We start from the raw sequence: 27,138 nt of genomic DNA, 5'->3' as shown, positions 1-27,138 counted from the left end.
AATAGCAGGATCTATTATTGTGGATTGGTTAAAATGTGACATTAGCTTAAGTAGGTCAGAAATGTCTACTTTAGTGTTGTTGTGGGTAATAAAGAGCTACCCTCTCCACAATAACAAACTGGCTGAGAGCACAGGTAAAAAATAAACTTGAGTTTATACAAATTGTGTGAAGAAAATGTGTTGTCGGCAGAAATAACGGTTAAAAATATAGTTTTCCCTTCTTTAATGAGGGGGGACACAAACGACGGTTACAACAGAAGTTGGTACAGATGCCACACTAGTGTAGACAGTCTTACCTTCAACTTTGCTACCTGACCTGTGGGCTGCTTAGAGGTGCAAGTACAGTGACAGATTGGTTAAAACTTGGTTGTCTGGCGTGGCCGTCTAAAGTGAAAGGAGAATCATCTGAGAAGCGGTCTCAGAACCTCGGCTGCCTTCACAGCTGCCCTCTCAAGCTATGGCTGGATTAAAACAGGCCTGAAGTTCAGCAGGAGCAGCACACTCGGGCACTGATGGTCTGAATTAAACCCCAGCAGGCTTGAATGTTCAAATCTTATGTGTGGTGACCTATTTAGTTTTTATGAAAAGTTTCCATGCCATATCCTGCTGCTTTGTGATTACAGGCTTTTTTCAGTTTGATTGTTCCTCGTGAACAGATTGATGGGAGGGCATGAAGTTGCACCTTTAAACACTGTGGGAGTGGTGACAATGAGTGGAAGTCCATCAGATGCTGGAGGGATCTGTGAGAAATCAAGGCATGTGTGTGCGTGCTTGTGTGTTAGTTCTACCAGCACGTGTCGTGACTGCAGTGTGGAGCGCATGGCGTGAGACATTTATGGGTTAGAGCTTTCACTGCTTTTGTGGATGAAAACTGCTTTCTGCTTAAGTGGCCGTGTTGTATTTTGGGCTACTTACAGAACTGAGAAATTGGTGCATCCATCTGGGCTGAGGCACCCCCTTTGGAGTTTAGTTTCTGGACCTGAGTGGGTGGGACAGGCTTGTGGGACTGTCCAGTGGCACGATACATGGCCTGGACCCATAGGATGCGGTCCTGCTCATCATCACTGGCAAAGATCACAGTGTCGCCTTCCTTCACTGCATTAAAGAAAGCCCTGCCACCATCCAAGCCTGAGATAAGGGGACATTATAAAAATACAATTGTTTAGTGGTTTACAACCTGTATGTACCTACAGTGACACTGTGTCGAGGTCTCACCTGGCTGAGGGTCACTGTAGTCCACAGTATACCCGTCCAGCTGCAGAAGCTCCTGTGGTTCTGACTTTTTCTCTCTGTAGCTGCACATGGCAAATGTATACTGACTCACCTGCAACACAAAGGAGTAGTGATCACTTTAAACAGACGGAAAAATATCTGTTACCATATAGTGTTCTTTTGTTGAGTAATGAATTTTAAAGTCATAGTCCGTTATTTTCAAGTAAACACATTCAAATAATATTCATCCTCCTACCGAGTGAAATTTAAATCATACCAATGCATAGAGTTAATCAATCAATTTTATCTGGGAGATGATCAAGAATGTTTAAATCCACTTATAGGGTTTTGGTAATTAACAAACATTGTTTTCTTTTTCAGTAACCTACCTGCACCAGGACAAAGAAACGCTTCTTCCAGCGCTTCCAAACATTCTTCCCAAAAGCCCACAGATACCTGTCAAAACATTGTACACACACGAGAGGAGACAAAAGCCCATCCACATGTCATACTGAGCACAAACACTGATTGGTGCATTCAATCTGTGCAGAAACAATTCATCAGTGTTGTTGGAACTTAATTTCTTTAACAAATAAACATGGTGTACATTTAATGCGATTTACGTTGTCTGAAATATAAGGAGATTTTTGGCCACATTCTAATTAAAAAAAATCTAAACTTCTTGCTAGCATCCACCAGGGGGAGTAGTGCCCTTCATAGTATTTTTCCATGGTAAGTGACTAAAATGAGGCCAAGGAGCTGAGAGGGCTGGAGTTCTATAGAAAAGATGAGGGGGGGGGGAGCACTCAGGAACATCACAACATGACTTTCTGAGCTGCATCTCTCTTACCCGCAGTGCTTCATGTTCTGTGGTTTGTCCATACGTATGGCCAGTTTGATCTTCAGATCTTGGTCAGGGCACGCCTTGGTCACAGTCATCTTGTGGAGTTCTGACTGTTTGGGGCTGTTGGGAGTTGGGTGGAGGACAACCTGCACTCAAACAATAAGATATCAATAGGTAAGACTCTATAATTATAATTAATTTACATACAGAATCTTTGATCTCCTACAGTGCCACATTCAGCAACACCAGTCGCTGTTTGCAACGGCTTGGGATTAAATGTGTTTGTGTTTCATATTTTTTAAAAGTGAAAGAATAAAGTCAGGGTAGAGAGACATAGGATTGCTTTGCTCTGCCTCCCAGAAGAGGAGGCCCTAATCTCTCTTTGCTGAGTTAAAGAGCTTTGAGGAAGCCTGCCTTCCTGCCAACACTGCTGCAGCGGGAGATCAAAGAGCGCTGTCAAAGCCAAGGTCACTGCCACTACAGGGACGTCTGAGGCGCCATTGCCTGAACGCAAAGTGGCAACAGCACCTTCCTAAACCGTCTATCAGAGTAACTTCAGATGTCAACACATCAGAAAAGTGCTGGATAAAGTATCTCTCTCTCTCTCTCTCTCTCTCTCTCGGAAAAGCTCAGGACTTAAATAATGTTCAAAGATTGAGAGTTGGTTGTTTCTTTCAGTCTTCTTCTTTCTTACAGAAAGTACAGCAGCATAATTCAGTTGGGTGTTGTACAGAGCACAGACACAAGCATATTAAGCAAGTGTCAATATGAGAAGGTGTTTCCTCCTTCTAGTACTTGCGACAATGCTCAAGTGAGAGCAAAACTTGAGTGGTAACAGAATTGCATCTGCGTGCAAAAAATAAAACACAAAAAATCAAAACAATCATGTCATGTTAGACACACAAAACAAATCATTTGGTTTAATCCGATTATGTTCAAGTGATTGGCGCTCTGGAAACTCAGTGAGTGAAATGAGATACAAACAAATACAGACAACTTTAATTGAATTTAAGACGCAGAACAATGTTTTCTGCTATTTTTTTTTATATTTGAAGTTACACTCTGTGAAAAATGTCAATTAATTTCCTGACATTTGTGTGAGTTCTGAGTCCAGCATTGTCATTGAGAGTGTTACAGTGATGGTAAAAAAAAAAAAAGTGTTACCCTGCCCAGTTCTTTGTCCTCCAGTGCCAGCACCCCGGTGCTCTCTGTAAACAGCTTCACCTTGACACCAGGCAGAGGGTGTGTGGTGGTGAAGTCCCCTTGGGTCCCCCAGCTGAAAGACACAACAAAACACTCCAGAGGTTAGCTTCCATGAAAGTATGATAGAACATTGTTCCTACACATTGACTTCATCGTCAGAAACCATTGGGTGGCTTTAACTTGTGAGTCTAGGGGAGAGATTTCTAATTCTTTTGAGACTTTCCAGTTGAAATATCATTCAACAAAGTCCTTAAACGTTGTTAAATTGTCAATAAATGCAGCAATCAAAGAAATACAGTTAATTGACAATACTTTACTTTAAAATAGCATCTGACATTTGAGTTTTAGTATATAACAGAGGGGAGACAATATATTGTAAGATATATACACACACACACACACACACACACACACACACACACACACACGCATCTTTTATAACACAGGAGTTCAGACTGATGATGGGGGGCTGACTGAAGTCTTTAGTGAAAAGAGAAACACAGTATGTCAAAGTCAGGATAAAACAAAAGGAATTAACACTCAAGCACTCTTTATTCCTGCATCCTGTAAGCACTTGTTCTAAATTCATTCTAGCTATTTATATACCAGACATCTTTTAAAAGAACTGCGTTTGTTTAACTTTTTTATAAAATGAAACAACCATGTTATCAGCCAACATGTGGGTCTGCTAGAGAAAGCAACAGAGAGATGCTACAGAGGGGATAAAATTAACTTCTGGTGCCATGTTATTCACTAAATTCTTATCACAGAGAGCATAAAAAAATGATTTTGGAGAACTAATCCATTAACACAAATGCATAAAATTAAACTTTTTATTTTATTTTTTTAACCTTTATTTAACCAGATAAATAACCCATTGAGATCAGGATCTCTTTCACAAGGGCGACCTGGCCAAGAGGGCAGCAGCACACGTCATAAAAAGCATTACATGATAAAGAGACAGTTTACAAACAGTAAGTTAAGAGAGAACAACAATTTACAATGTGCAAACTGATTTACAGATAAAGTGCAGAAACTTGATCACGGATTACAAATCAGAAACACAGGCACTGTCCAATTGTCTCGCATATTTTATCTTTTAAGATTGAGCCAAAGGCTTCAAGCGAAATGAGATCCGCCATTTTCAATTCATTTTGGAGAAAGTTCCATGCAGTGGGAGCAGCAAAACTAAACGCTCTTTTCCCGAGCTCCGTGCGGACACGAGGCACAGACAGTTTAAAGACATCACAGGAACGCAAGGCATAGTGGCATATGCCACTAGGAATTATGAATAAAGAGCCTGACCAATTAATCGGCCAGCAGATAATATCGGCCGATATTAACATATCCAGTGACTATTGTATCGGCTAATTTTATCACAGGTATGCACCGATATTACTAGATTTATTCAATTTCAGTTTAATTCTATTACACTAGCAGTTTTCTTTAACTGGCAGAGTGTGCTATATGGATTAAAACAAAGCAGTATCACCCTCCAGAGTGTCAAGCGATGATGCACATACATGCGCAGTTACTTTCCAGTCGAGTGACCATCTTGTCTTCGTTATAACTGTGTAAATGTATATCCATCTATCTCTACAGATTTCATAGATCTAAGAAAGATATCCGCCTATATATCTGTAACGCTTTTTTTTCTCCCAAATATCAATAACGGCCCCAAAAATCCCATATCGGTCGGGCCCTAATAATAACTTAACTTCATGTTACATCTTTCATGTATGCACAATTCAAAGCGATTTCCATGTTGGAAATGGGGGAGTCAGTAAGGAAAATGACTCCTGAAGTCAAGCCTGATAAATCCAACTCACACTGTTCAAGATTTATAATAGCTCTTGGTGGAATATGGCCGCCATCTTTGCTTTAAATTGGTTTAAGAAGTGATCAGTAGAGGCAAAAGGGATTACACAGCCAACATCTCTTTTATGCTTCATCAAGGCATGTGAATATTGTTTTGAGAAAGCCTCTAGAAAACACGAACCTACCCTGTGAGAGCAAACCAATAATAATGACTAAATCTCATCACCAAACTACGCCTCCATAAACCCAAAGGGATTAACCCAAACAAAAAAAACAGGGAGAAAATGCAGTTTACTTTAATCAGGTTACACACCATATAACGGCTTTTGTTACTCCTTATTTCCATCTGGGGAATATCTACTGCAGCCTTAGCAGCATGATATAAATGTCTGGATTCTCTCTCTGTGGCGAGGTATCGAGGACATGGTGTCAATTTCTAGCCAAGCAAACCTGTTTTGCGTGTACCCATCTCCAACATTTATAATTTATTGCAACTTCATGTGCATAAAGATGCCGCAGCAGTTCGAAACATGAGCAGAGCGGAGAGGCTGCAGATTGGCGGTGAGGAGTGAGTGGTGAGCTGTGTTGATTTCAGATGGAAGCATTGTGCTGGCATGAAGGTGACCTTGTGGATCAATCTAAGGTCTATTAATGGATGTGATAGTGCTGCATGCATACTGCTCGTTCTGCAAATGCATATATTAAACCCTATGGGCTATTTAATTAGGAAACTAATAGGATTGTTACAAGACAAAAACATTGGAAATACCCACTTCTTTATAGATTTATCAAAGGTAAGTGAAAACTCACATTAGGAATTTGACGGAAACACACATATTGAATACAAGTAATTACTGTATGCAAATAACCGGCAGTATTATGTGGATTAATACTTGATCTCAGGTGAGTTCTGTGTGTTTTTCCTCTGAATGTTCCTACCCACACACATACACACACAAACACACATTACCCTTGGCTTGTTCTTCTCTAATCCCTTCCCTCATTCATGTCCCTCCATCTCTCTCATGCTCTCCTCATAAAATGGCTCTTGAATTAAGGAGATCAGAGGAAGACATTTGGGCCTTAAAATAGCTCATTTTTGCATGAATGTTTCATGGACTTTTTCTCTTGTATCTAGTGCTATGAAATACTGGTTAATTAGATCAAAAGAGGTGGATATATTTAGTAGAAGATATATTTGTCCTTATGTAGGACACTGTTGTTGTTATGAATATTATAATAGCATAATAAAGAGCCAGTCAGACGTTTGCTCCGCTGACACTTGCAAAGAAAGGAAGTATACAATGCCAATTTATATACAGTGGGGGTGACACTCTGATTTCTCCTACCTTGATTGGCTGACTCTGGTAACATTGAGCAAAAAAAGGTTGTTTTTAAGTTCAGGTGTGAGTCATGAATTATATAAGCATCTTTAGTTCAGTGCTTTTCTGTGAGGATCTACTACAGGACAACACCATTTTAGTCAAGCTTAAATTTCATTTAGTGCAAATTCAGGTTAAAAGTGTCTTTTGGCTAAAAGTGCAGAATCTGTCCGACTGGGAACCAGAAGAATCCCTGAGCTCATGTATTAGTTGATCTGTGACTTTTGAGTGAACCAAATAATTGATACATTTGAAAGAAAATAATAAACTGCCTTAGAGAATATAACAAAAATTCAGAATGGCATCTTAGGCTTCACTCATTTAAAGGCATCTGAAGCAAATCACAGGAGGCACCAAAGATCAATAAAAGGTTACTGCTCATGGTGCAGTAAATGACTAGAGAAAATGACATAATGTAGAGTATGTAAGAAAATGTCTAATATATTTTACTACACTTAATGTCAAAATGGACCCGCCTACTCATGGAGGAAGCTCTCAGCTGGCCATACATTTGAAAAGAGTCCAAACGTAGCACCTGGAACATGCAAAAAGTGGGTAATAATCGAATTTGTCTCATAAAATAAGTGAGGTCCACCATTGGCAGCAGGGGCTCCATCAGTACAAAACATACTGTAAATTGAGGTCTACATCTTCTTTCTAGCGTGTGATTGTCAATAACTGTGACTGACCTTCTCTCACAACTATCAGCTTGGACATACCTCTTTTAGCATGCCAAGTTCTTTAAATATTCCTTGTAGTATGGGGTAGCACTGATCGCAGGTTACAAATAGAGTAACTTTTAGACACATGAACTCACACTTGGTGGATCGACAGGCAAAAAAAAAAGTAGTAATATCAAAGTGTTGTAAATCTGTAACAAGCAAACCAGGCTCTTACGTTGGCTTGGATGCTTCTGCTTGGTCGGTCTGGAGTTTCTCGCCTCCCTCCACCTCCATGGTGCAGTAGACAATCCTGTTGGGAGCCAGAGACTTTAGCCCCACCACTTCCATGATCACCACCTAGGAAGCACAGACACCTCAGTGAAGGTAGCAGACGACGAGCAGTGAGTCATCTCTTTGAAGAGGTCATGGAGTAAAACGGCAACAGCAATTGTGCAGGCGGCAAATCCTCCCAGGTAAATATTCTTGCAAAACTCTCCTATCCACAATCTTAATTTATACTTTAGAAAGTGCCATCACATTACTAAAATTTAGATTTTAGCAGATTTTGTAATAGAACCAACCATTACATTTATAGCTATCTGTCTGGTAAAGTAAAACTTTTCATTTCTAAGACTGCTTGTAGGCATAATCTACTACATCAAATCTTATACATAGTCTTTAATCACTCTGTGAATACAATATAGGACTAACACTGTCTCAGGGGACTATTATATTGTAACTGTAAATTTCTAGTGGGCAGAAATATGTGCTGTCAGGATAATGACCGAAAGCCGAAAGCAGCTCCACTGAGGTTTGCATGGAGCCGATATATTTGATTTGACTGCTGCAGTTTGTTTATCATGTATCAGTTCAGTCATCTTATCTTAGTCTCGCAATGCAAGTACTAGATCTATCTCCCAACTCTGTATCAGGGGTGTACTGTGGTACGAAGGGAAGAAAAGACACAACTGTCTAATATGCATCTTCTGTGCCCTCCTGACTAATATGGACAGGGAAATGATTTTGTTCCAATTCAAAAAGGCCGGTCTAATTTAATGTTTCAAGCTTGGTGACAGTTTTCCATTTTCAGTTGTGTAGGCGGCATAGAGGTTTTTGTTTTTTCATATTGCAGAAACATAACACACAGATAGTATGGAGGAGCAAGCTGTCTGACATAGGCAGCCAATGGAAGGCTTCTAAAAACAGCTAGGATAGTGTGAGTAAACTGCACATTAAGATTACATGACTAAGGATTTTTTAAATGTTGGCAAGTTTCTAGATATCCAAAATAATGAATGATCAATTATCTGTTTCTCAAACAGTTGTGAAGAGGCTAATAGAATCATACCAATATTTCGATGTTGTTATCCCCACTAATTAAAACGCCAAAGAATTTCATTTGGGTTTGTTGCTGAGGGATTTCTGGCAGCGGCTGTAGCCAAACACTTAGACAGTAACAGACTAGAAAAATTAGGCTTTACCAAAACACTATGGAATTACCATTCAGACAAATATAGCTAATTAATGCTATTGTGCAAGACAAATTAGTATTCAAACTCCATAAATGTGTGTCCCCAGTTTTGTGTGAAGGAACGGGAAAAAAGAGCAGCGTTACATTCTTCATTTTGTACTTCCTGATTCTGAAATAGCACTGCATCATAAGGAATGAGGTGCAATTGCCCCCTGTTCAGTGGTGAGAGCTCATTTCAGACAAGCTCATAACAAGATGAGTCACGTTCCCCGTTACAGAGCAGGTAAACGGGTTTGTGTGTGTGTGTGTGTGTGTGTGTGTGTGTGTGTGTGTGTGTGTGTGTGTGTGTGTGTGTGTGTGTGTGTGTGTGTGTGTGTGTTAGTGTGCGTGTGTGTGTTAGTGTGTGCGTGTGTGTGAGTGTGAGTGTGAGTGTGAGTGTGAGTCTGCTCTTCACATAGCGTCTGTTCAACCCCTTGAACAGGTCTGCTGTCTGTTTCTATACTTAGTCTCAAGCAGACAAGTATCGATGGAGGGAGCCTCTGATTTATCAGTTCTGGTTAAGACAGAGAGAGTTTTGCACTGAAGACTTTACATAATGAGATTATGTTTGCTCCATGTTGCTACAGTTGAAAATATTGAGAAATACAGTGTGCAAGCATGATCAAAAGTGGTTCTTCTTTTTTATGCATTTCATTATACCATCATCAAGGCTCATTTTCATTGCATTGTACCTCCAGGGTGAAGGACAGGACGACATCGGACTTGGACAGCGTGTTCTCGTCCTCCTGGCCCATGTCGATGATGGAGGTATTGTGTCCTCGTTTCATCTTCTGGAGTTTGAACTCCCCTCCCTTGGACACGGGCATGCTCTCCAGATTCGCCATCAGCTGATTCACTGAGGACTTGAGCTCCTCGATGTACATGGCTTCCATCTCCTTAGACACAAATTTGGGGAACTTACCACCCTGTAGTTAAAACAGAGAAGACTTGGTTAACAAAAAAATAAACATTGTGTAACTTTTGGAGTTACAGAGTTTTACAACATAAAAGCAACAGTTTTTCTACATTCAAGTAAAAGTATATAATAAAAACACTTTCTAAGAGTAACTTAACTTTCTCAACTGGGACTATGGCTAACTATTTTTCCCACTGGGATGTTTACAAAACTTGTCCCACATTAGTGGCATATTAACTACATAACAAAGCAAATGAGAAACAATCTCAGTCCCCCCACAGAGTCTGACTCACTCTGGCAATCTGGTCTGCCATCTGAAGACGACCATCCAGCTCTCTTCTGATCTGTGCAGCCTGCTCATCCAGGTTGTCCAGCTATTGATGGAAAAAAACGCAGATCGATGAGAATACATGAATACAGCCAGGGGTCAGTGTCCGAGGTCAACTACATTTCCCAGAATCAGTCATCTTAATGGGAAAGATGGGTAACCCAAGAAGTCCTTTAATAATGCAAAAAAACCACATCATTTAAATAATTATAAATTCAAAGTTCTGACATATTACTACTCAAATACATACATTGAATTCTAAGTATTTTAATCAGTAGATTTTGTGAACATTCAGCCAGCACCTGCTAAAATAATGGATATCCTGTTTTGACCAGCATAGAAATTAGCTTCAATAAAGGATGACTGGATCATGCCATCGTGAGTAGTTTGAATCCAAAAATCAGTGGAGCCACTAGCAAGCTTAACAGCACAAGATGCTGTTAAGAGACAAATGGGAATCCAGCAGGTCTCTGGATGAAGGGCGAGACGTTGAAAGAGAGAGATCTGAAATGGGCAGCTAATGGCTAGTTAAAATGGATGGAAAATAAAACAATTACGTGATGCTTGTTTAAGACGCAGGTAAAAGCATATCCACATCAGTTAAGCAGAACCAGAATTATTACAATATTTCAGCTTGGCTGCCAACAGTAGCTTTGTGCTATTCTTAAACCAGTAACCTTAACAGCTGAAATAGAGACTGAATGTCTGCAAATCTCATTTAGTCCACCTTCATACCTCTAGTTTTGGTCTAACTGTATTTGTGCTCTTAAAAGGAGCTTGATGAAATGCATTGCATTTAGCAAAAATCCTTCTGGAGCCAAAAAAAGCTTAAATTTTTGCCATCAAATCCATGAATGACCCCTGTTTGTGAAGAAGTCTTTTTTTGTAGTAGAGAGACAGATTTGTATTTGTCTCGTTGGTATCATCAGCAGGCTTGAAGTTAGGTAAGAGAAAGGTTGTGGGAAAAAACATTAAAATAAAGCAAAGCTTTGATTTAAATGAGTCATGAATCAATGAGAAAAAAACATGTGGTACTGTAATTTATTTAAAATGTTTAAAAACTGTCTGTGTTGGACAGTTTCAGCGACGGGCAAAGAGGCTGACATCTTTTGGCCTAGTTTTTGCCCTGGAGTAATGAAAAGATGAGAAATTCATTGCTCTTTTCTATCAATAATGAATGGGAGTTTTATATATCAGCTGACACAAGGAAATAGAAGCGAGGGCTGATGTCTCTCTCTGGTTCTCTGTCTCTGTATGCTTACAGTTGTTCTCTCAGCCAAAACGACTCATTCTTGTCAAATGTGATGTTGTGATTCAGCCATCACCATCATTTCCTCCGTGAGGACGGCAGCCTAATTGAGACATATCTGCAGCACAGTTGTATCTGGGGAGTCACAAACTGGTGTTGTACAAGTCTTCAGTGAAAATAAAATCCACCTCATCTCACCCTTGGGGTAGCTATACTGCAAAAATGTGGGGGGGGGGGGGGGGGGGGGGGAGTGTAATACTACAGTTTTCAAGGAGCACATAATTCAGTTTTTACTTTTTACAGTGGACGGTATTATTTTTTATAAAAATGTGTCAGATTGTCAAAGGAGCATCTGTATTTTGAATTTGCATTTTTACAAGACTGTAAAAAACTTTTATTTTGACAACTTTGTTCCCAAAAGCCCCCATCTCTGCATGATTTATGTATAAAATAAATAAGATTAATACTTTGTTCTGTTCAGACTTTATCACTGATAGCTAAATTCTAACCAAGCACTTCGTACTGTAAGATGTAGAAACATGTGGGTTTTCATGCAAACATACACAATCTTCTGTGTTGCTTCCATTCAGTGCAAAGGGTCAAAAGAGAGAACAGCTAAAAAGGATTTTTTTTTGTTATCATTCAAAAGTAACAGCTTAAGTTAAGCCAAAGGTGCTTATTTATATATCTTATTTTATTGTATTAAAAGGTTACCAGAAGTTAGGGCTGCACTATTAAATGAATATTAATAGTTACAACAATTTTGGCCTTCCCACAATTTAAGAATCATAATTGAAACGATTATTGACTTTTTAAATGCCTGCTCCACCTGTACACTCTCACTGGTCATCTATTGAAATATTTCAAGAAAAACATAACCATAAATACATAATTGTTTGTTCACAAACAACCTTAAGGTGCTCAACATGCTTCCTTTCGGTTCGCACAGACGTTCACACACAGACTCTGCCTGCACCTTTCACACCTCACACCTCACACCTCACTCCTCTCTCGTCTTCTCTCATCTAAATAAACGCTCCTGTTGTAAAAGGTTTTACTTGCAATTCCATTATAACAACAGGTAACGTGTTCAGGAGGCTCGTTGTTAATGACTACGCATACCTTAAAAATCCCAAACTAGAAGTCCAGTATAACATCAACAGCAAAGCAGGCAGAGATCAGGAGGACCAGAGGGGACAGAGTGTGCAGGAAGACTAAAGCTGCAGTGTTAATGAGCGTCAACAAGCTAAAGATGGCATGGCAGTGGACATTAAACAGTGGACTACCTTGGTCCATATCATGATAACATGTAAATAGAAACTTATAAACCAAAGTCTTCCCCCTTTTAAAAGACTATAATCGTGTACCTATTGTGATAAAATGTATGCTAGTTCAGAAAAATGACTTAATATCACATAGTGAAAATACTCCAAAACAAGTAGAAGTTTTTATTCAGCTGCATAATCATCAAAATTATTATTATTATTATTTTTGGTAAAAGTAAAGCTTTGCTGCCGCTGGTCCCTTTCAGTGTTTCACTATTACATATATTCACAGATTATTGTGTCACAGTCTGGCCCTGGCAATAGGTGAGAAGCAGGATATGTTTTTGAAAGAAACAATTAAAACAATTACTTAAATTAATAGACTATCAGGATCTCAATATTGATAGAAAATAATTGTGATTATCATCTTGGCCATAATCATACAACTCAACCGGGATCATTGATAAAAACCACTATGATCCATCCAAAATTATTGCTACGTTTTTTACATTTACAATATATGGTGATATGTCAATCATAAACATATCTAGCCATTTAAAATGTTTGCTAAATAAAGAAAAAAAATCTTGACACAGAAAAACACATCGTCTCTCTAACTGAGCACCTGATCTGTCTGCAATTCAGTGCTGTAAACTCCTCTGGTCTCCTGCTGCTGGGACGTGTGCCAGAGCTGACCTCCCTGGGCCTTATGGTATTTCACCCACTTCTATTGTATTAACAGACCTTGTCTTTCAGGCCAACATATTGATTCACAGCCCCTTCCAGCAAGGCTTTTCAAGAGAGTGTGAGCAGGAGTCATGGTGCAGCCGTTAACAGCAGGAGAGAGGGGTGTACATGAAAGGCGCTTCACAGTTGCACGGCCTGAAATCAAGTAACACACAGGACATGGATGTAGTGTCACAGATATGGTTGTCAGACATTTAGCAAATAAAAGTGAATCTATCTGACATATGTGCATCTTGGTCGTTCAAGCAGTAGCTAGCTTTTTCACAGCTGAATTATTTGCTTCCTTAAAAGTAGATTTTTGCTGATTCAGATTTTTGCTGAATTTTTTTAATTGATTCTGTTCACTGGTGTGCACAATATGAAATGATGTCAGCCAGATGGCATCTTAAATGGATGAGGTCTAGTGTGTTACCAGTACTGGCCACTAAACAGCCACACTGCTACATAACCCAGAGTTCTTGTTTAGTAGAGCACAAAATCAGACTTTGCCACCAGCTGCAGCAGAATGTCTGCACTTGCAGCGCAGTAGTACTCAGTACTCTTCTGCCAACAGGGACACTTAAATAGTGGTACACCATCTCACAAGCAGTCCTTTTATTCCTATGTCATGTCCTATAGCAGAAAACCAGATTCAAATGATAGCTGTCACTGATACTGATTGCCCGCCTGCCTGAGCTGTGCTTGAACAGCTCCTTCCCCGGCTGCTGGCGACCCTGCGCTGCTTGTCAAAACACTCAGAGCTCTGGGTGCTACTGGACTGCGATGCAACGGCAACATCTGACTCGTGCAGTCCCAAAAGAACTGTTAATGCCATGCCCGGAAAACCAGCCGCACTCACCTATCTGTTTTCTTATGCGACAATTTAACAGTCTCAACTTTGGGCCTCCCCTTCTTATTAAACACTAGAGCTATTCCATATGTGCAGGTAAAGGTTTATAAGACTGCAAAATTCTCAGGTATACTTTAAAGCTGACATTGAATACTAGACTAGCAGATAATATTGGTTACTGTGACTTTGTGCAAATTGCAGCCTGTCTCCAAAATGGCTATCATGAGAGGAGAGACTCTGAAGCATGTAATGTGAAGGGGGATGGGGAGAGTTTCTTCTCTCTGTCTTGACAGCAGGGAGAAGCAACTCCTGGCAGTGGGAGGAAGTGGAGATAGAGGTTGAGAATCTGTGTGAGCTTCCAGCCTCACAGCACCCGAATCTTATCAGACTTACAACTGCTGAAAGGTCACTGTTGCCTATGGCCCAAAAGGTTTGATATAACTGCATGGGAATCCTCGAAAAAAATAATACTGGCAAAAAGGTAGGTTTCACTCTACGATACAGAGGCTGACAGGCAGCCCTGCAGCTAAGTAAAGGTGACAATGTGTCAGTGTTAGCCAAGCTGACAGCAGGTTAAAGGTGATACAGCAGAAGCAGGCGGATAGTTAACAGCACAGCTGATGACAGATTTCCAGGTGGATGCTGGGACATTAGGAGCAGAAAGGCCACTGGACAAGGGACTGTTTCTTGTAGAGAATAGTTTAAAGGATGGGCAAGCAGGCCAAGAGAAGAGCTGAATGAGCCCTGGAGGAGTCAAAGCAGCTATTATTAGGCTGGCTTTTTGAGTCTGTACGTTTGTGTAGTGTGCAGTGTGAGTTTAGTGACAAGAAGACTTCCTAATTAAGAAAGGTGCTCATGAGTGTATGGGGTAAAAGAAATCCTGCACATTAAACTATTCACACAATTAATTAACCTGCAGATAACTCCAAGGGTTTTATTCTATAGGCGGGTGCAGCAATGTTGTTCATTTGTAAAAGGGGTCCCTCACGGGGTAAATTATGAGTCTTTAAGCTAATTGTTTTTCGGGTTTTATAGCCTACATTTTCTCAGAATATAGTAAAGTGAATATGAGAATTATATGTGTTAAGTCAATTAAAACAAATCCCCAATATGTCACTCTGTGTTTCCCCAACTCTTTACTGACAAATTACAATAATCTTATTCATCAATGAATTCTGAGTGTTGATTTCAATTGTAAGATTTTAAAAAACAAGAGTGTTACATATCTGGATACAGGTTCAAAAGAATCATCATTGGCCGAATTCTCACAAGAAGATTTAAAAGACGAAAGGGCAGTTGAGCAAGTTTACCTTTTTCAAGGACAATCTTGCACTTTTTAAATGTTTTTCCCATTTAAAACACTGTCCTGGTTTAATTTAAAACCATGGTGGTGCGGTCAGGTTATGCTGTGCACCACTGCTTTTTTAGCTTAGAGATAGCTGGGCGGGCATAGCAAATGCTTTTATCCTCTTCCAATCCTGTGTGCAGTGAAGAGGCTCCATTACGCAATTATATCAGCCACAGGCTAAAACCAGGAAGAGCTCAGGCCTCATTTCCCAACTAACACTTGCTGACAAGACAAATTAATGGGGAAAAGTAGGGGTCTTCTTTTAAGCCTGTGGGAGGGAAAGCTGATTTGAGTATGGTCTGTCAATCTTGGGAGCCCACAGGCCATGAACAACTGCTCTGTGGGGGGAAAAAAGACTTGATGTGTTCTGCCTTATTTTGACTCTCAGGCTTAGGTTTTTTAATCAGCTTCTTGAGATAAGTATATTATTTTAGTTTCTGAGGGACCACTGGTGTGGATAATTGCTAATGACTAAAACACCTCAGTACTTCAATCTGAATCTGTGTGGTTTGAAGTTGTGTTTCTCTCTTGCGTCCCTTTCATAGTTTTAGGCATCTGTTAAGTTGCTATTGCTGAAAACAACCTATATTCTGATGTTTTTGTTTCATAAGGCATTTGAAACAAAAAAAACGGGGAATTTTATTGTGAATAATTTGTTGGAAATAAAATGTGTTTATCATGGATGTAACTGAGCTTCAGCTGTACGACGGAGGATTAGGGCCACGTTAAAACATTTTTTTGAGATTAAAGACCTAAATTTAAGAGATTAAACTCGTAAATTTACGACTTTATTCTCGTAATCTCGTAAATTAACGAGTTCGAGACCAGCCTGCACAAAATGATGAAAGTAGAACTCTTATTAATATTAGTATTAAAGTATTTTCCTCTGCAGACAACTTCCTCCAAGTCAGTGTGGTTTTTTCTTCGGAAAAGCCACAGTTTCTTGTAGTAGCCTATCTTTTCAGGGTGCTGATATTTTATGACAATGTGAAGATGATGATGTGCCAAAAGCACATGTAGTTTCATATCTGCGTAAGTAAAGCCTTAAAACACAACTATTTGTGTCTGTTATCTGCACTTGTCTGCCTTGTTAAAGTGTCTCATGTGCAGAGCCAGTTTGTGTCCTGTTCATCATTTTACAGATAAACAAGGTCTTGCAAGTTGAAGTGAAATTATTATTATTATTATTATTATTATTAATAATATATTTTAATGTGGCCCTAATCCTCCGTCGTATCAGCTGAGCTACGATGAGTAGTGATTTTCAATACCACGATAAGGAGTTAAAGCATTTACACCCCCCTGACACAAAAGCCGACACATTTGGCAGTTTCTAATTTCCAACACTGTTCATAACCAATGCAGAAGTAAAGTCCTGTCTCTTCTCCTGCACAAAACGTACAGAGGCACAACAGATAAATCTGTTCCTTTCCTGTTAAGAAAACAGTGGAATTGATGCACTATAATTATCTTAACAATTGGTTAAACGCAATGATAGACTATCGAAACAATATAAACCCAATATGAGATGACCATTGTGACCCACTTTACCACCTACTACTGCGACCTAAGCGAGAGTTGGAGACCACGAGTCTCTCGTGTGACCTAATAAGACACGATGTTGAAAAAAGGGGGTGTACTTTTTTTTAATATGCAGTTATACATTTGGACTGCATATAGCCTAATTATGGTCCTTTAGTCAGGTTTTTTCACTAAAATTATTTTAAAGCTGTATGAAGTTATATGTTGACATTATGCTTAAGTGAAGTGTAAAATGGTAGGCATGATGCTTTTATAAGTAGGCTTCTATCTTTTTTATTGAAGTAAAATTGGTATTTTGGTAGAGACTACGGAGTCGCCTTTTGGCTAGCCTGCTAACACTGTGTAAGCAGCGGATGGAGCTGACTGCAACTCGGGACGCTTCAACATTTGTTGATTACTGTTACTTACCCCAAATTTATGGAGAATAACTGTACTTTTTACCTGTTGTCGAGCGGCAGGTTTCAAGCTGGTCTTAAAATGCGAAGGTGGCCACAGCTCAGCCTGTGTAGACGTTTTTTCGATGTTTTAATTTGAGTCCAGGCAGCGAAGATGAGGTTAGTGCGAAGCGTTAATGTTCAGTTGGTCTTGACTCTTGCCCCAAACATTTCATAATTCAGGGGCCTGGGCAGCTACGTATGTCCATATGTGGGAACTATAAACAAAAATCTGAGTCACAACAGGCGGCTTGGGAAACAGGCAGATACTAGTGTATTCTTTCCCCGTAATGGTTGTGAAGTGAATTTAAACACTGAGAGTTTTTACACGGTGTTGAACACCGAGTAACGCTCGCGCTAATGTTACAAACAAGGCTAACTACTCAGTTTTGTGTGACTTGGCAGAAACCCAAAAAAAAAGTGAATATGGACTTACATTCGTCTGAACAACACAGCAAAACTCAAACCAATGGCAATCTATTCTCCTATTGTGCTGGTTTTTAAGCTAAGCAATTTTCTTCACACCACCAATATTAGTGGTTCAGTTCTGGAGGTCCTGCCACCTAGCGGCCAAATAAATTTAAATGCTGACGGAATAGTTTAGTATTGCTCAATTGCCGTGGACATTTTTACAAACCATGTTAAGTTTCAAGAATGTATAAATGCTTGAGATGTGAATTTTGTGTATGAATAATGCTGAAAAAAGGCAGGCTATAATATTTTCATACTTGACTGTCTAGCCAACAAGACAAGTTGCCTCCAGCTTTAATTTGAAAAAAACTGTAATGTTGGCGTTATGAGATATATTTGCCTTTATTTCCTGAACAGACAAGGGCTTAGAGATATAGCCATTTAAGCCATTGTTCACCTTTTAATGCGAAGTTGTAAAATGTCATCCAGTGTCTAAAAGAACTGCTCATACTATTCTGTGTACATACTGTCTGGAAAATGTGTATAAAGCAAATGACTTTTTGTTTCTCTCATTCAATTGTGGTTCATAACACTGCCTTGCAATGTAAACACCAAACATATTTTACTACAATTGTTAGGGTATGCTTGGTGTCATCACAGCTAAATAACTGAGCAGCCACAGGGGACAAGAGCATGCTCTGAGTCTGCCTGGTGCAGCCGCTGGTCATACAGTCTAATCAGTCTGTTAGTCATTTCCAGGGGCTGCTTTTACTTCAACATGAGACTGAAATAGACCAGTGCTTCCTGTCTACTATTTGGATGTAACTGCAAAAAAAAAAAGTTAATCCCCAAGTGATAACTGCTAAAAAAAAATGATGGCCTGTGAATCCCAGCCAATCCATGAAAACCTTTCATCAAATCCCAGAGGCCCTGAGCCGCACTGACTGGATTGCCGCCTCTCCTTTTTTAACTGTGGATTTTATCATTTAGTTGAGGGCAATATGGCAGCTGGTAGCTTACAGAGGAAATGTTCAGGATATACATAAGTACAGGATGATAGATGCATCATAAAGGCAAATGAAACGAGAGAGGGAGAGAAGGTCAAGAGCAACTGGAATAAAAAATAAGACAGTTAAAACGACATGTCCTTTTTCATTCCTATGACCTGAATCAATGTGTCATTTTTACCTGCCTGCAATGGCCAAAGTCAGTATGCAAACATGAAGACACTTGTATTTGTGCCATATGTATACCTTTATGATTGGATCCATCCTTCTGAAGCTCTGCATTGTTTAGAGGATTCGGTTCAGGGAAAGGTATTATGTTCTACATAGATATTTCTAACCCTATACTAGTAGTTCTGCTGCCAGCATGTTTAAAAAAAAACTAGGTTAAGCACCTTCAAAGACTTGGATGGAAAAATTCACACTGGATTTGGAGGTTATAGCAATTTATTGCCCATCAGCATTAGGAGCTTCTAACAAATGAACACTGCAGAACAGAGTCGTTATTGATCTTTGCCAACAGAGACAGTTGAGCAATACTGAACAATCTTATTTGTGCAACAGCACGCCTCATACCATCTGTGCTGATTTATATTTTAGCAACAGTTTGAAAAGGGTTGACACCAGTCCAAAAAGAAATTCAGCATTTTCAAAATCAATGGCTTCCCAACACTATATCCAAATAGATCTATCTATTGTATTGAAGAGGTACGTGAGCAGATCAAATATGTCAAAGCCCTCCTTCGAATCCTGCCGTGATAAGACTTTTAATCAAGCCGCACAAGAAAGAATACATTAACGCTTCTTTCAGCGTCCCAGAGAGAGCAGTTAAGCAGTAAAAACAGCAAGGGAAGGAGAGTTATGTCTGACACAATCAACCCAGTGTCCATTATTATCTACATGCAATCCCTACATAGATTCCCTACAATGAGAAATGCTGATCTGTTTTTCCTCCTGGTGACTACTTTGCTTCAAATATGGCTATTCACAGGCATTTCATGTTGTCCATAAACATACAACTTCATTAAACCATACACCCTCTTTTCTAAGGTTGACATATTTTGCAAATTATGTGATTCCATGTCTGTTATTCTTATGTCAACTAGACTATTGTGTTTTCATACTTTGGTCAACAAGTTATTTTTATCAGAGAATTGCAAAGTTATTTTTTTGTTTTTTTCATGGCAAGAACGATTGGGTGAATTAGGGAATTGGTGAAGATGCTGCCAGGTCTTGGAGTAGTTGGACACAACATTCCACAACCACCTCAAAAGTTGGGGTTGGGTTAACATTGGCCAAATGCCATGCAGGGTAGAAAAGAGGCCAATCAAAAGCCCACTGTCAAGACATTAAACGGTTTGTTTCTGTCCGACGAATGGTCCAAAACTCAATCTATCAAATGGTTTGATATAAAAACAGACAGACAAATCCTTAATTTAAAGAAAAAATAGTCTTTTTGAATCGATTTAACAACGTTATCTGCAAATTAAAAAGATTGTTAATTCATCATTGTTGCAAGGAAAAAGATGTTGAGATTTAATTAATTTTACATACAAAAAGGGTGAAAAATTAACAGGGGCGTATTCAGTCATCTCAAACTTACATATTAATTTTGTGTTTGTATTTTCCCCCCAGTAAAGCAATTTTATGTGTGAAATAAGCTTCTAATCTTGCCTCCCCAAATCCAAATAGTAAAATAAATTAATACAATATTGTGCCTGCACTGGGTTAGGGTCAGGGTTTTAAGTATTTAGGCCAAGTATAAAAAACCTCCTGAGATGTATCAGCAGCTTCATGTCTTACCTGACAGGCTTGATACAGCAGCTGGTGTTCAAACTTTTTGATGCCTAGGATATTCTGGAACATCTCATACAGCTGGTCCTTGCTGAGGATCAGCTCTGATGCCGCACTGGCAGTCATGCGTTGCTGTGCCTTGCGGGGATCCTCGTCACCGCGGTAGATGGTATCAAACTTGGCCATCCAGGAGCTCAGGACCGTCTCCTTGCTCAGGCCGTCGATCTCTGGAAGGCTGCGCACGCGCTTCTCGATGTGCCTCTTGAACACCTCCCTGAAATCACTGGCTGAGAAACCGCCGCTCTGGACCATTTTAGCCACACGATCACTCTTTAGGAACACCTGCATTTTGAGAAACCAGATAGTAAAGAGATACAGATCCATTAGAATGATGCACATATTTGAATTGACTAGTAACGATTTTGTAACACAAAACTTCTGAGCAGACTCATACTTGTTGCCAAGCTGTGAAGCTTTCTGTCACACTTTGTCTTAAACAATAAATGTCTCTTTGTCAGCAAAAGAAAATCAAAACAACAGTTGTTATTCATTTTGAATTGAACAATCATTGGCCTACATGTATGGCACGACCATCAACACGTGCTGCGTCTTGCCTCCTGCAAATGATAGAGTAGCAGGGACAGAGAAAGCTTTACTGTCAATGCATCAAGAAATTAACCATCAGAGCCGACTGCTCTGTCACTCTGACAGTCCCATTTTGTTCTTAGCATCCATTATGGCTAAGAAGCTACGTCTACTGTACTGAAACATTACAGTTCTGCGGTACATTAACCCTGTCATTGGGTGTATGTAAGTGGATAACAAAGGTTTGCAGGGTGCAGCTAAGAAGTTAGGTCAATCCTTGGTTTCCCATCTGAAGAAGTGCAGACCACAGCATTCAGTGATTTTGATGACAACAGCACATATTGCTGCTGAAGATCTTCCAGAATTTAGCTAATCATTTTCCCCTCCCTATTTCAGTAAGTGGGTGAGAAAATGTTTATATTTTTTGATCACTTTACTTATTTTATTTAAGATTATGTGAAATGCACCGCAGACTACAAGATAAAAATCATTAAGTAAAAGACAAATATAATTCTATACTGTACTTACATTTCATTCTTACACAGTGTAAATACATTGGAGTTCAAGAGAACACAAAAAAGACACCATCATTGGAGTATTATGAAAGTCTAGCAGAGAATTTGATGAAAAGGAAAGGAGCCATATTGAAGTGTTTCTAATTAGATTATTACTCAGAACATTGTCAAGGCTGTCGTGGTGTAACTGTATCAACCTTTTAGCCGCAAAGTACAATAATAACTGGCATTACAACAATACATCAGGACATGATTGTCAGAAACATTCATAGGTTGTGTTGAGAAATATGAGGAAATGTATAAAAAAGATATAGACTTTTTCATTGTCATGTGTAAATACTAAATAATACTATCTTAAAATGTATCTAAAATATCAATATTGAGCTAATTGTTTTCTGTGTTTTATTGTTAGTAATTGAAATTGTTTTGTAAAAACTAGTGGGACACTGATGATGATTGGATAATATTGTTTTGTTTGAAGTATTACAGTATGAAAGTTAGACAGGACTTGAAATCAATTGTAAAGTTTCATCTAGTCCTTTTCAAAAAAGACTCCGGTGCATATAACGTATAGTTTTAATCTCTAACCAGCTTTAAATTGCAGCCACTTTCATTGCATGTCACTTTCCCAAAGTTAACTCAGTTTGTAGTAAGCTGTCACTGAATGAGGTCTACTCTTATTAACTTCCATAGCAGTCTTTATATGCATTTGCAGATGGTACCAATCACATATATTTTTTTATAATAGCTATTCTTGTTCTTTCAAAATGGATTTAGCTTTAAAAGTTCTATGGCACTATCTGCTTTGACGTTCATGGTTATAATGACTTTTTCGTCTACGGATTGAATAGTGAGGCTGGAAAAGATGGCTGTGTCAGCCACATGCTCTGACTCATAATCTGTGCAGTGAAAAGCTTCAGCCACCATTTTACCACTCAGTTGTGTGAATACAAGCATTTTGACAAGACGACTGCAGTGTGTTTTTCGACATTTTAAAATTGAAAGCTTCTACCTTCTGGGCCTAGATCTGCTACAGAAACAGAGAATATTTACTATGAAAAGTACTTGACATCACATATTTCACAAATTAGTTGAAGGTATATATATTTTTTTAAATTAATTTAACATTGTTGAAATCTCCAAAAAGGCTTTGAAGAATGTAAGTATCCACATACTAAATGATTGATTTGTAAAGCTTCAAGTCTCTCAGTTTGGATTCCAAATCAGCTTTGACTCCTTTATTGCTTCTATGGTTATAGGGTATTTGTACCTCATTGTAGCTCTGCACAGCATTGATGAATGCCTCATCAGCCACAATTTGTGTGTCCCCGTTGAGGAAGGCCTGGAAACGATCCTTGGTCTGCTGAAGCTGCTGCTTGGTTATCTGTAGAAAGAATGAACAAAGGGAACATAAGCTTTAAAGCATGGAAAGGAAAATGTCAAAACAAGCACAAAAAATGATATCCAACCATTCTTGATAAACTTGTTCTTTGGAGACTGGGCAGTCCAAACATAATTTCCCCAGGAAACCTCTGCAAGGTTCTCCTTGGTAAACACTGAGCACTCCCAGGCCAAAGGTTTGTGGTCAGAAAGCATTCTTACTGATTGCCAAAACCACATCAACTGGCTCCTGCCAATGCCAAGGAGCTTAATAGCATGGCCCTACCAAATCTCTGAGCTCCTCATCCTACCAAGTGGGAGTAAAAAAAAACAGAATCCTCTTTCAAAAAGTAGGAACCAAAATCTCATGCTTTTCAGAGATCTTAACAGCGAGTAAGAGTGGGAACTGAAATTGAGAGCTTTGCTTTATAGCCTGGCTCTAGTTTTACTACTTAAAGGCTGATACAAAGCCTGCATTACTGCAGGGTGTGCCCCTAAACGGCAGTATATCTCACAATCCTTTTAACCATTGATCATGAATAAAAAACCCAGAGATTCTTTCACTTGGATAACTCCCAATCTCAACCTGAACTGAGCTATCCACCACAGCACGCTGAGCAGCTTACTGCTCCTGTGGACATTGTTGGTCCCAACCCAATAAAGCGAATAGGACAACAACATCTGCATATAGCATAGACACCAGCCTTATATCACCCAACTGGACAAGCACCAGACCTCAACGGTGCTTTATATCCTGTCCATAAATGTCAAGAAATGGAAGGGAGGGGTTGCCGGTGTCCTAGTGGTTGGTGCGCACCCCCCATGTACAGAGGCTTAAGACCTCCGAGGTGGGTGGCCTGGGTTCGGGTCTGACCTGTGGCTCCTTTCCCATTTCAGGGACCGTCCTCTTTCCTGTCTCTCCAATAAAGGCATAAAAATCCAAAATAAATATTTAAATGTACCAAACCTAATGCTTTAAGTGTACACTATACACATTGCAGTTGCAGTGGATAGAAAATAGATAAAGAATGATGTTATGTGGCAGCAAGGAGTTCAACCACTTCAGTTTAGACTGAAATATCTTAACAAGTAGGCCTACTTAATGGATTGACATGACATTTGAGAAAGACTGTCCTGGTCTGCAGAGAATAAAGAGTAATGCATTTGGATATAAGCTGACATTTCCTCTAGCGCCACGAGCTGCTCAGATTTTTTACATATCCATTACATTTCTTAACATTAACTAAAGGGAAGTACCAAATTTGTTACTTATATTCATGTTTTCTAAAGGATGGATTTACCGGCTTTGGTTATGCCCCTTTCCAGCCCTTTTGTTATAGTGCCATCATCTGGTCAATTTTTAATTTATCTGACACTTGTTTCCAAATATCAGTAGTGTAGTACAGTAGTAATAGTATTTGGCGAATACTAAACATGTGTGACTTCCATATAAGCCTTACCTTTACCTTGTATTAAGTACTAACTAGCATGCTTAGATACTAAACCAAAAGGGTGAACGTGATATGCAACCTGCTAAATATCAGTTGTTAGCATTTAAATTCTTAGCAATGTTAGCATGCTAATATTGGCAGCAGCCTCAAAGGCTTCAACATTTTTATCTGTTATTTTACTTTGCTAATAGTAATGCAAAACCAGACATCAATCTTAGATACCCTTAAATCATTGAAAAAGTTAACATTTCATTCAAAGGTTGTTGTTTTTTTAATTGATTTACTATTGACACTTAATAATTGATATTTTATATAATTGTTAAGCCAGGACATAGAGATGTTCCATGAGTATTCCATTTTCCCCTTTGTTTCGATTACAATCCTCTCTTAGGTCTAGATGTCCTTGGATCGATTTCTCGAGTCATTGACCTAACCATCAACAGACCGACAATCTTTCCCTGACAACTGCTTTCAATCTACAGTTCAAGCTGTTGAGTATATCAAACAAGCTCAAGGACCTGCTGGTAACACGTGTGTGTCGGCGTGTGTTCAGCCGCATTTTGCAAGTGACAGACTTTGGTGTGGGCGTGAGATGGAAAAGTACCACATATCATGCGCCTTTGAGGCAATCTCAACACCATCTGTGTGCCTATCCTACAACTCCAACCCATCCTCATGCCATATTTAGGATAAGAGGCTGTGACATGAAATGTTTTTATAGGAGCCAAGGTAAAAGTTCCAGAGTTTGGTTTAACAGCATTAACAAATAAAAACACTATAAATTGGCATGAAAAATATACATGCACACATTTAAAGCCTCAAAATTCCTACATGTAAAGGCCAAGAATTAATTTCAGGATTATATACCACTTATTATCCAACCATAAACGAGCAATTTACAACACATAACAGCACATCAACAACATCAAAGATCAATTCCACTTCATCTTCAAGGTTCCAAGTGTATTTATCTTTGCAACAGCAAGATGTGAAATTAAAGAAAACCTGTGATCCATCCATGCCATTTTTAATAGACCATGGTGTTTTAGCAACACCCTGAGGCAAGAAATGTTCAAATTAACACCGGCATGCCAAACAATTTGGTCTATAGAGACTGTGAGCTGCTGAAATGGACTTACTCTTCCTTGGTTTCTTGTCTATTTCTGAAAGTGTGAGGATTAGCATATGTAAAAACATCAGTTTTCACTATTTTTCTTGAAACCCACATTATAACAAAAGGTATCAGAATCACTGATTAAATTAATATATGAGGCTCTATCTTTTTTTCTGATAAGAACATCTGTCTCAATAGATTACTGTATTCCTGGAACAGGTCTTTGGTTCTGAAACATTTAAGTAAAAATAATGCATGTTTAACAAAAAGCCACCAATACAAAAGCAAAACACAGAAAAGCACGACTAAAGAGTAACATTCTGATGTAGGATAATGCTTTCTGTAAGAGGGCTTCCCAGCTTTTGAAAAAAGGTACAAAACAGGCTTGAACCGAGCAGAAAGCTGAGATGTTTGAGGGCAGCACTAGCACTTATACCACTAGACCTGAGGCCACACATACTGGGCCTTTCTTGTATATAACTGAACACTGGGACATAACAGCAGCTTCAATGTTAAAGCCTTTAAAAGTAACCAACAACAGAGCGCTCTCCTGTATAATGTTTTTAGGAGATATAGTCAGGGATGGGAAAATGAGTTGATACAAAATGAATCAGCATTAAAGCCACCAATTGTTTCAGTGATTATTCAAGCTACAGCTCTAAACCACTCTCATTAGACAATTTCATGGATTACTGTATACTTAATATCTTTGAGATGTGAGGAATAAAGCAGCAATTAAAAACATTGCAATGGGATCTGGACAAAGATAGACAAAATGATTAAGAAAATAATTGGTGAATCAAACTCACAATGAAAGTAATCATTAGTTGTAGCCCTGGCTGTAATCCACATGGCCAAGCACAAAGAGGCCTCTATTAACCTTACATTTCAACTGGTGGTTCAAATATAGCAAGAGAAGAATCACAAAGATATAACAATAAACGAGAGAAGATGGGGTGTTGGCAGTCATCCAAACACAGGCCGAACACATTTGTGTTTACCTGAAGATTTCACAGTGAAAGGTCAACCTAATAATACTTCTGCTGACAGTTCATTTTTGCAGAATCTGACTTTATGTGACAGCAGAGAGAGCTGTTAACTCTGTGTGTGCATGTGTCTTTATTTGAAAGGCCAACACTGAAGCATACAGATGTAAGGTGAAATGTGCCTCTTCAAAAAAAAAAAAAAAAACATTTCAGTTGCATAAAGTATTCATGAGTTTAGGTTGTGCACGCTCTTTGCCTCATTGCTGATTGGAGAACTGTGCTGATTGGCTACCACGTTGATGGATGAGAGAAAATGCTTCCATTTTCATCAGTATTGCCAGACTCCCAAGACATACTTTCCTGCTTTGCTATTATTGATTCTCTCTCCATGGCTCTTATCAAGATTACAGTGTTACACGGTGATTCATTGGCTTGCAGTGAAGTGGATAGTGTCATTAATCACCCTTCACATATCAATAGAGATATGCACATTCCATTGGCCTGATTTACAGTTACTTCATCAATGTTGAAAATGGCTATGGATTTAAGTTGACTTCAAGACAATACTTAAGTTGCTGAAAAAAATTAACGAACCAAGAATCTAATTAA

General features: G+C 39.0%; 1 protein-coding gene across 16 annotated transcripts in view; it reads right to left on the bottom strand.

Annotated features, from left to right (window-relative positions):
- The window catches only part of cadpsb (Ca2+-dependent activator protein for secretion b), a 64,793-nt gene that overhangs the window by 26,540 nt on the left and 11,115 nt on the right, over positions 1-27,138 (bottom strand). For all 16 annotated transcript variants that reach the window (XM_061042962.1, XM_061042960.1, XM_061042965.1 and 13 more), the window contains exons 2-11: positions 22,869-22,982; positions 20,508-20,840; positions 9,841-9,921; positions 9,324-9,557; positions 7,357-7,478; positions 3,221-3,332; positions 2,063-2,202; positions 1,602-1,668; positions 1,216-1,324; positions 916-1,128 (exon numbers count right to left, since the gene is read on the bottom strand). In XM_061042962.1, coding sequence (XP_060898945.1) covers positions 916-1,128; positions 1,216-1,324; positions 1,602-1,668; positions 2,063-2,202; positions 3,221-3,332; positions 7,357-7,478; positions 9,324-9,557; positions 9,841-9,921; positions 20,508-20,840; positions 22,869-22,982 — 1,525 coding nt within the window. The remainder of the gene's footprint in view (positions 1-915; positions 1,129-1,215; positions 1,325-1,601; positions 1,669-2,062; positions 2,203-3,220; positions 3,333-7,356; positions 7,479-9,323; positions 9,558-9,840; positions 9,922-20,507; positions 20,841-22,868; positions 22,983-27,138) is intronic.

This window comes from Labrus mixtus, chromosome 7 (genome assembly GCF_963584025.1).
Source record: "Labrus mixtus chromosome 7, fLabMix1.1, whole genome shotgun sequence".
Taxonomy (NCBI): Eukaryota; Metazoa; Chordata; class Actinopteri; order Labriformes; family Labridae; genus Labrus; species Labrus mixtus.
Note: the sequence above shows the minus strand (reverse complement) of the source record. Positions and strands in the feature narration are given on the sequence as shown.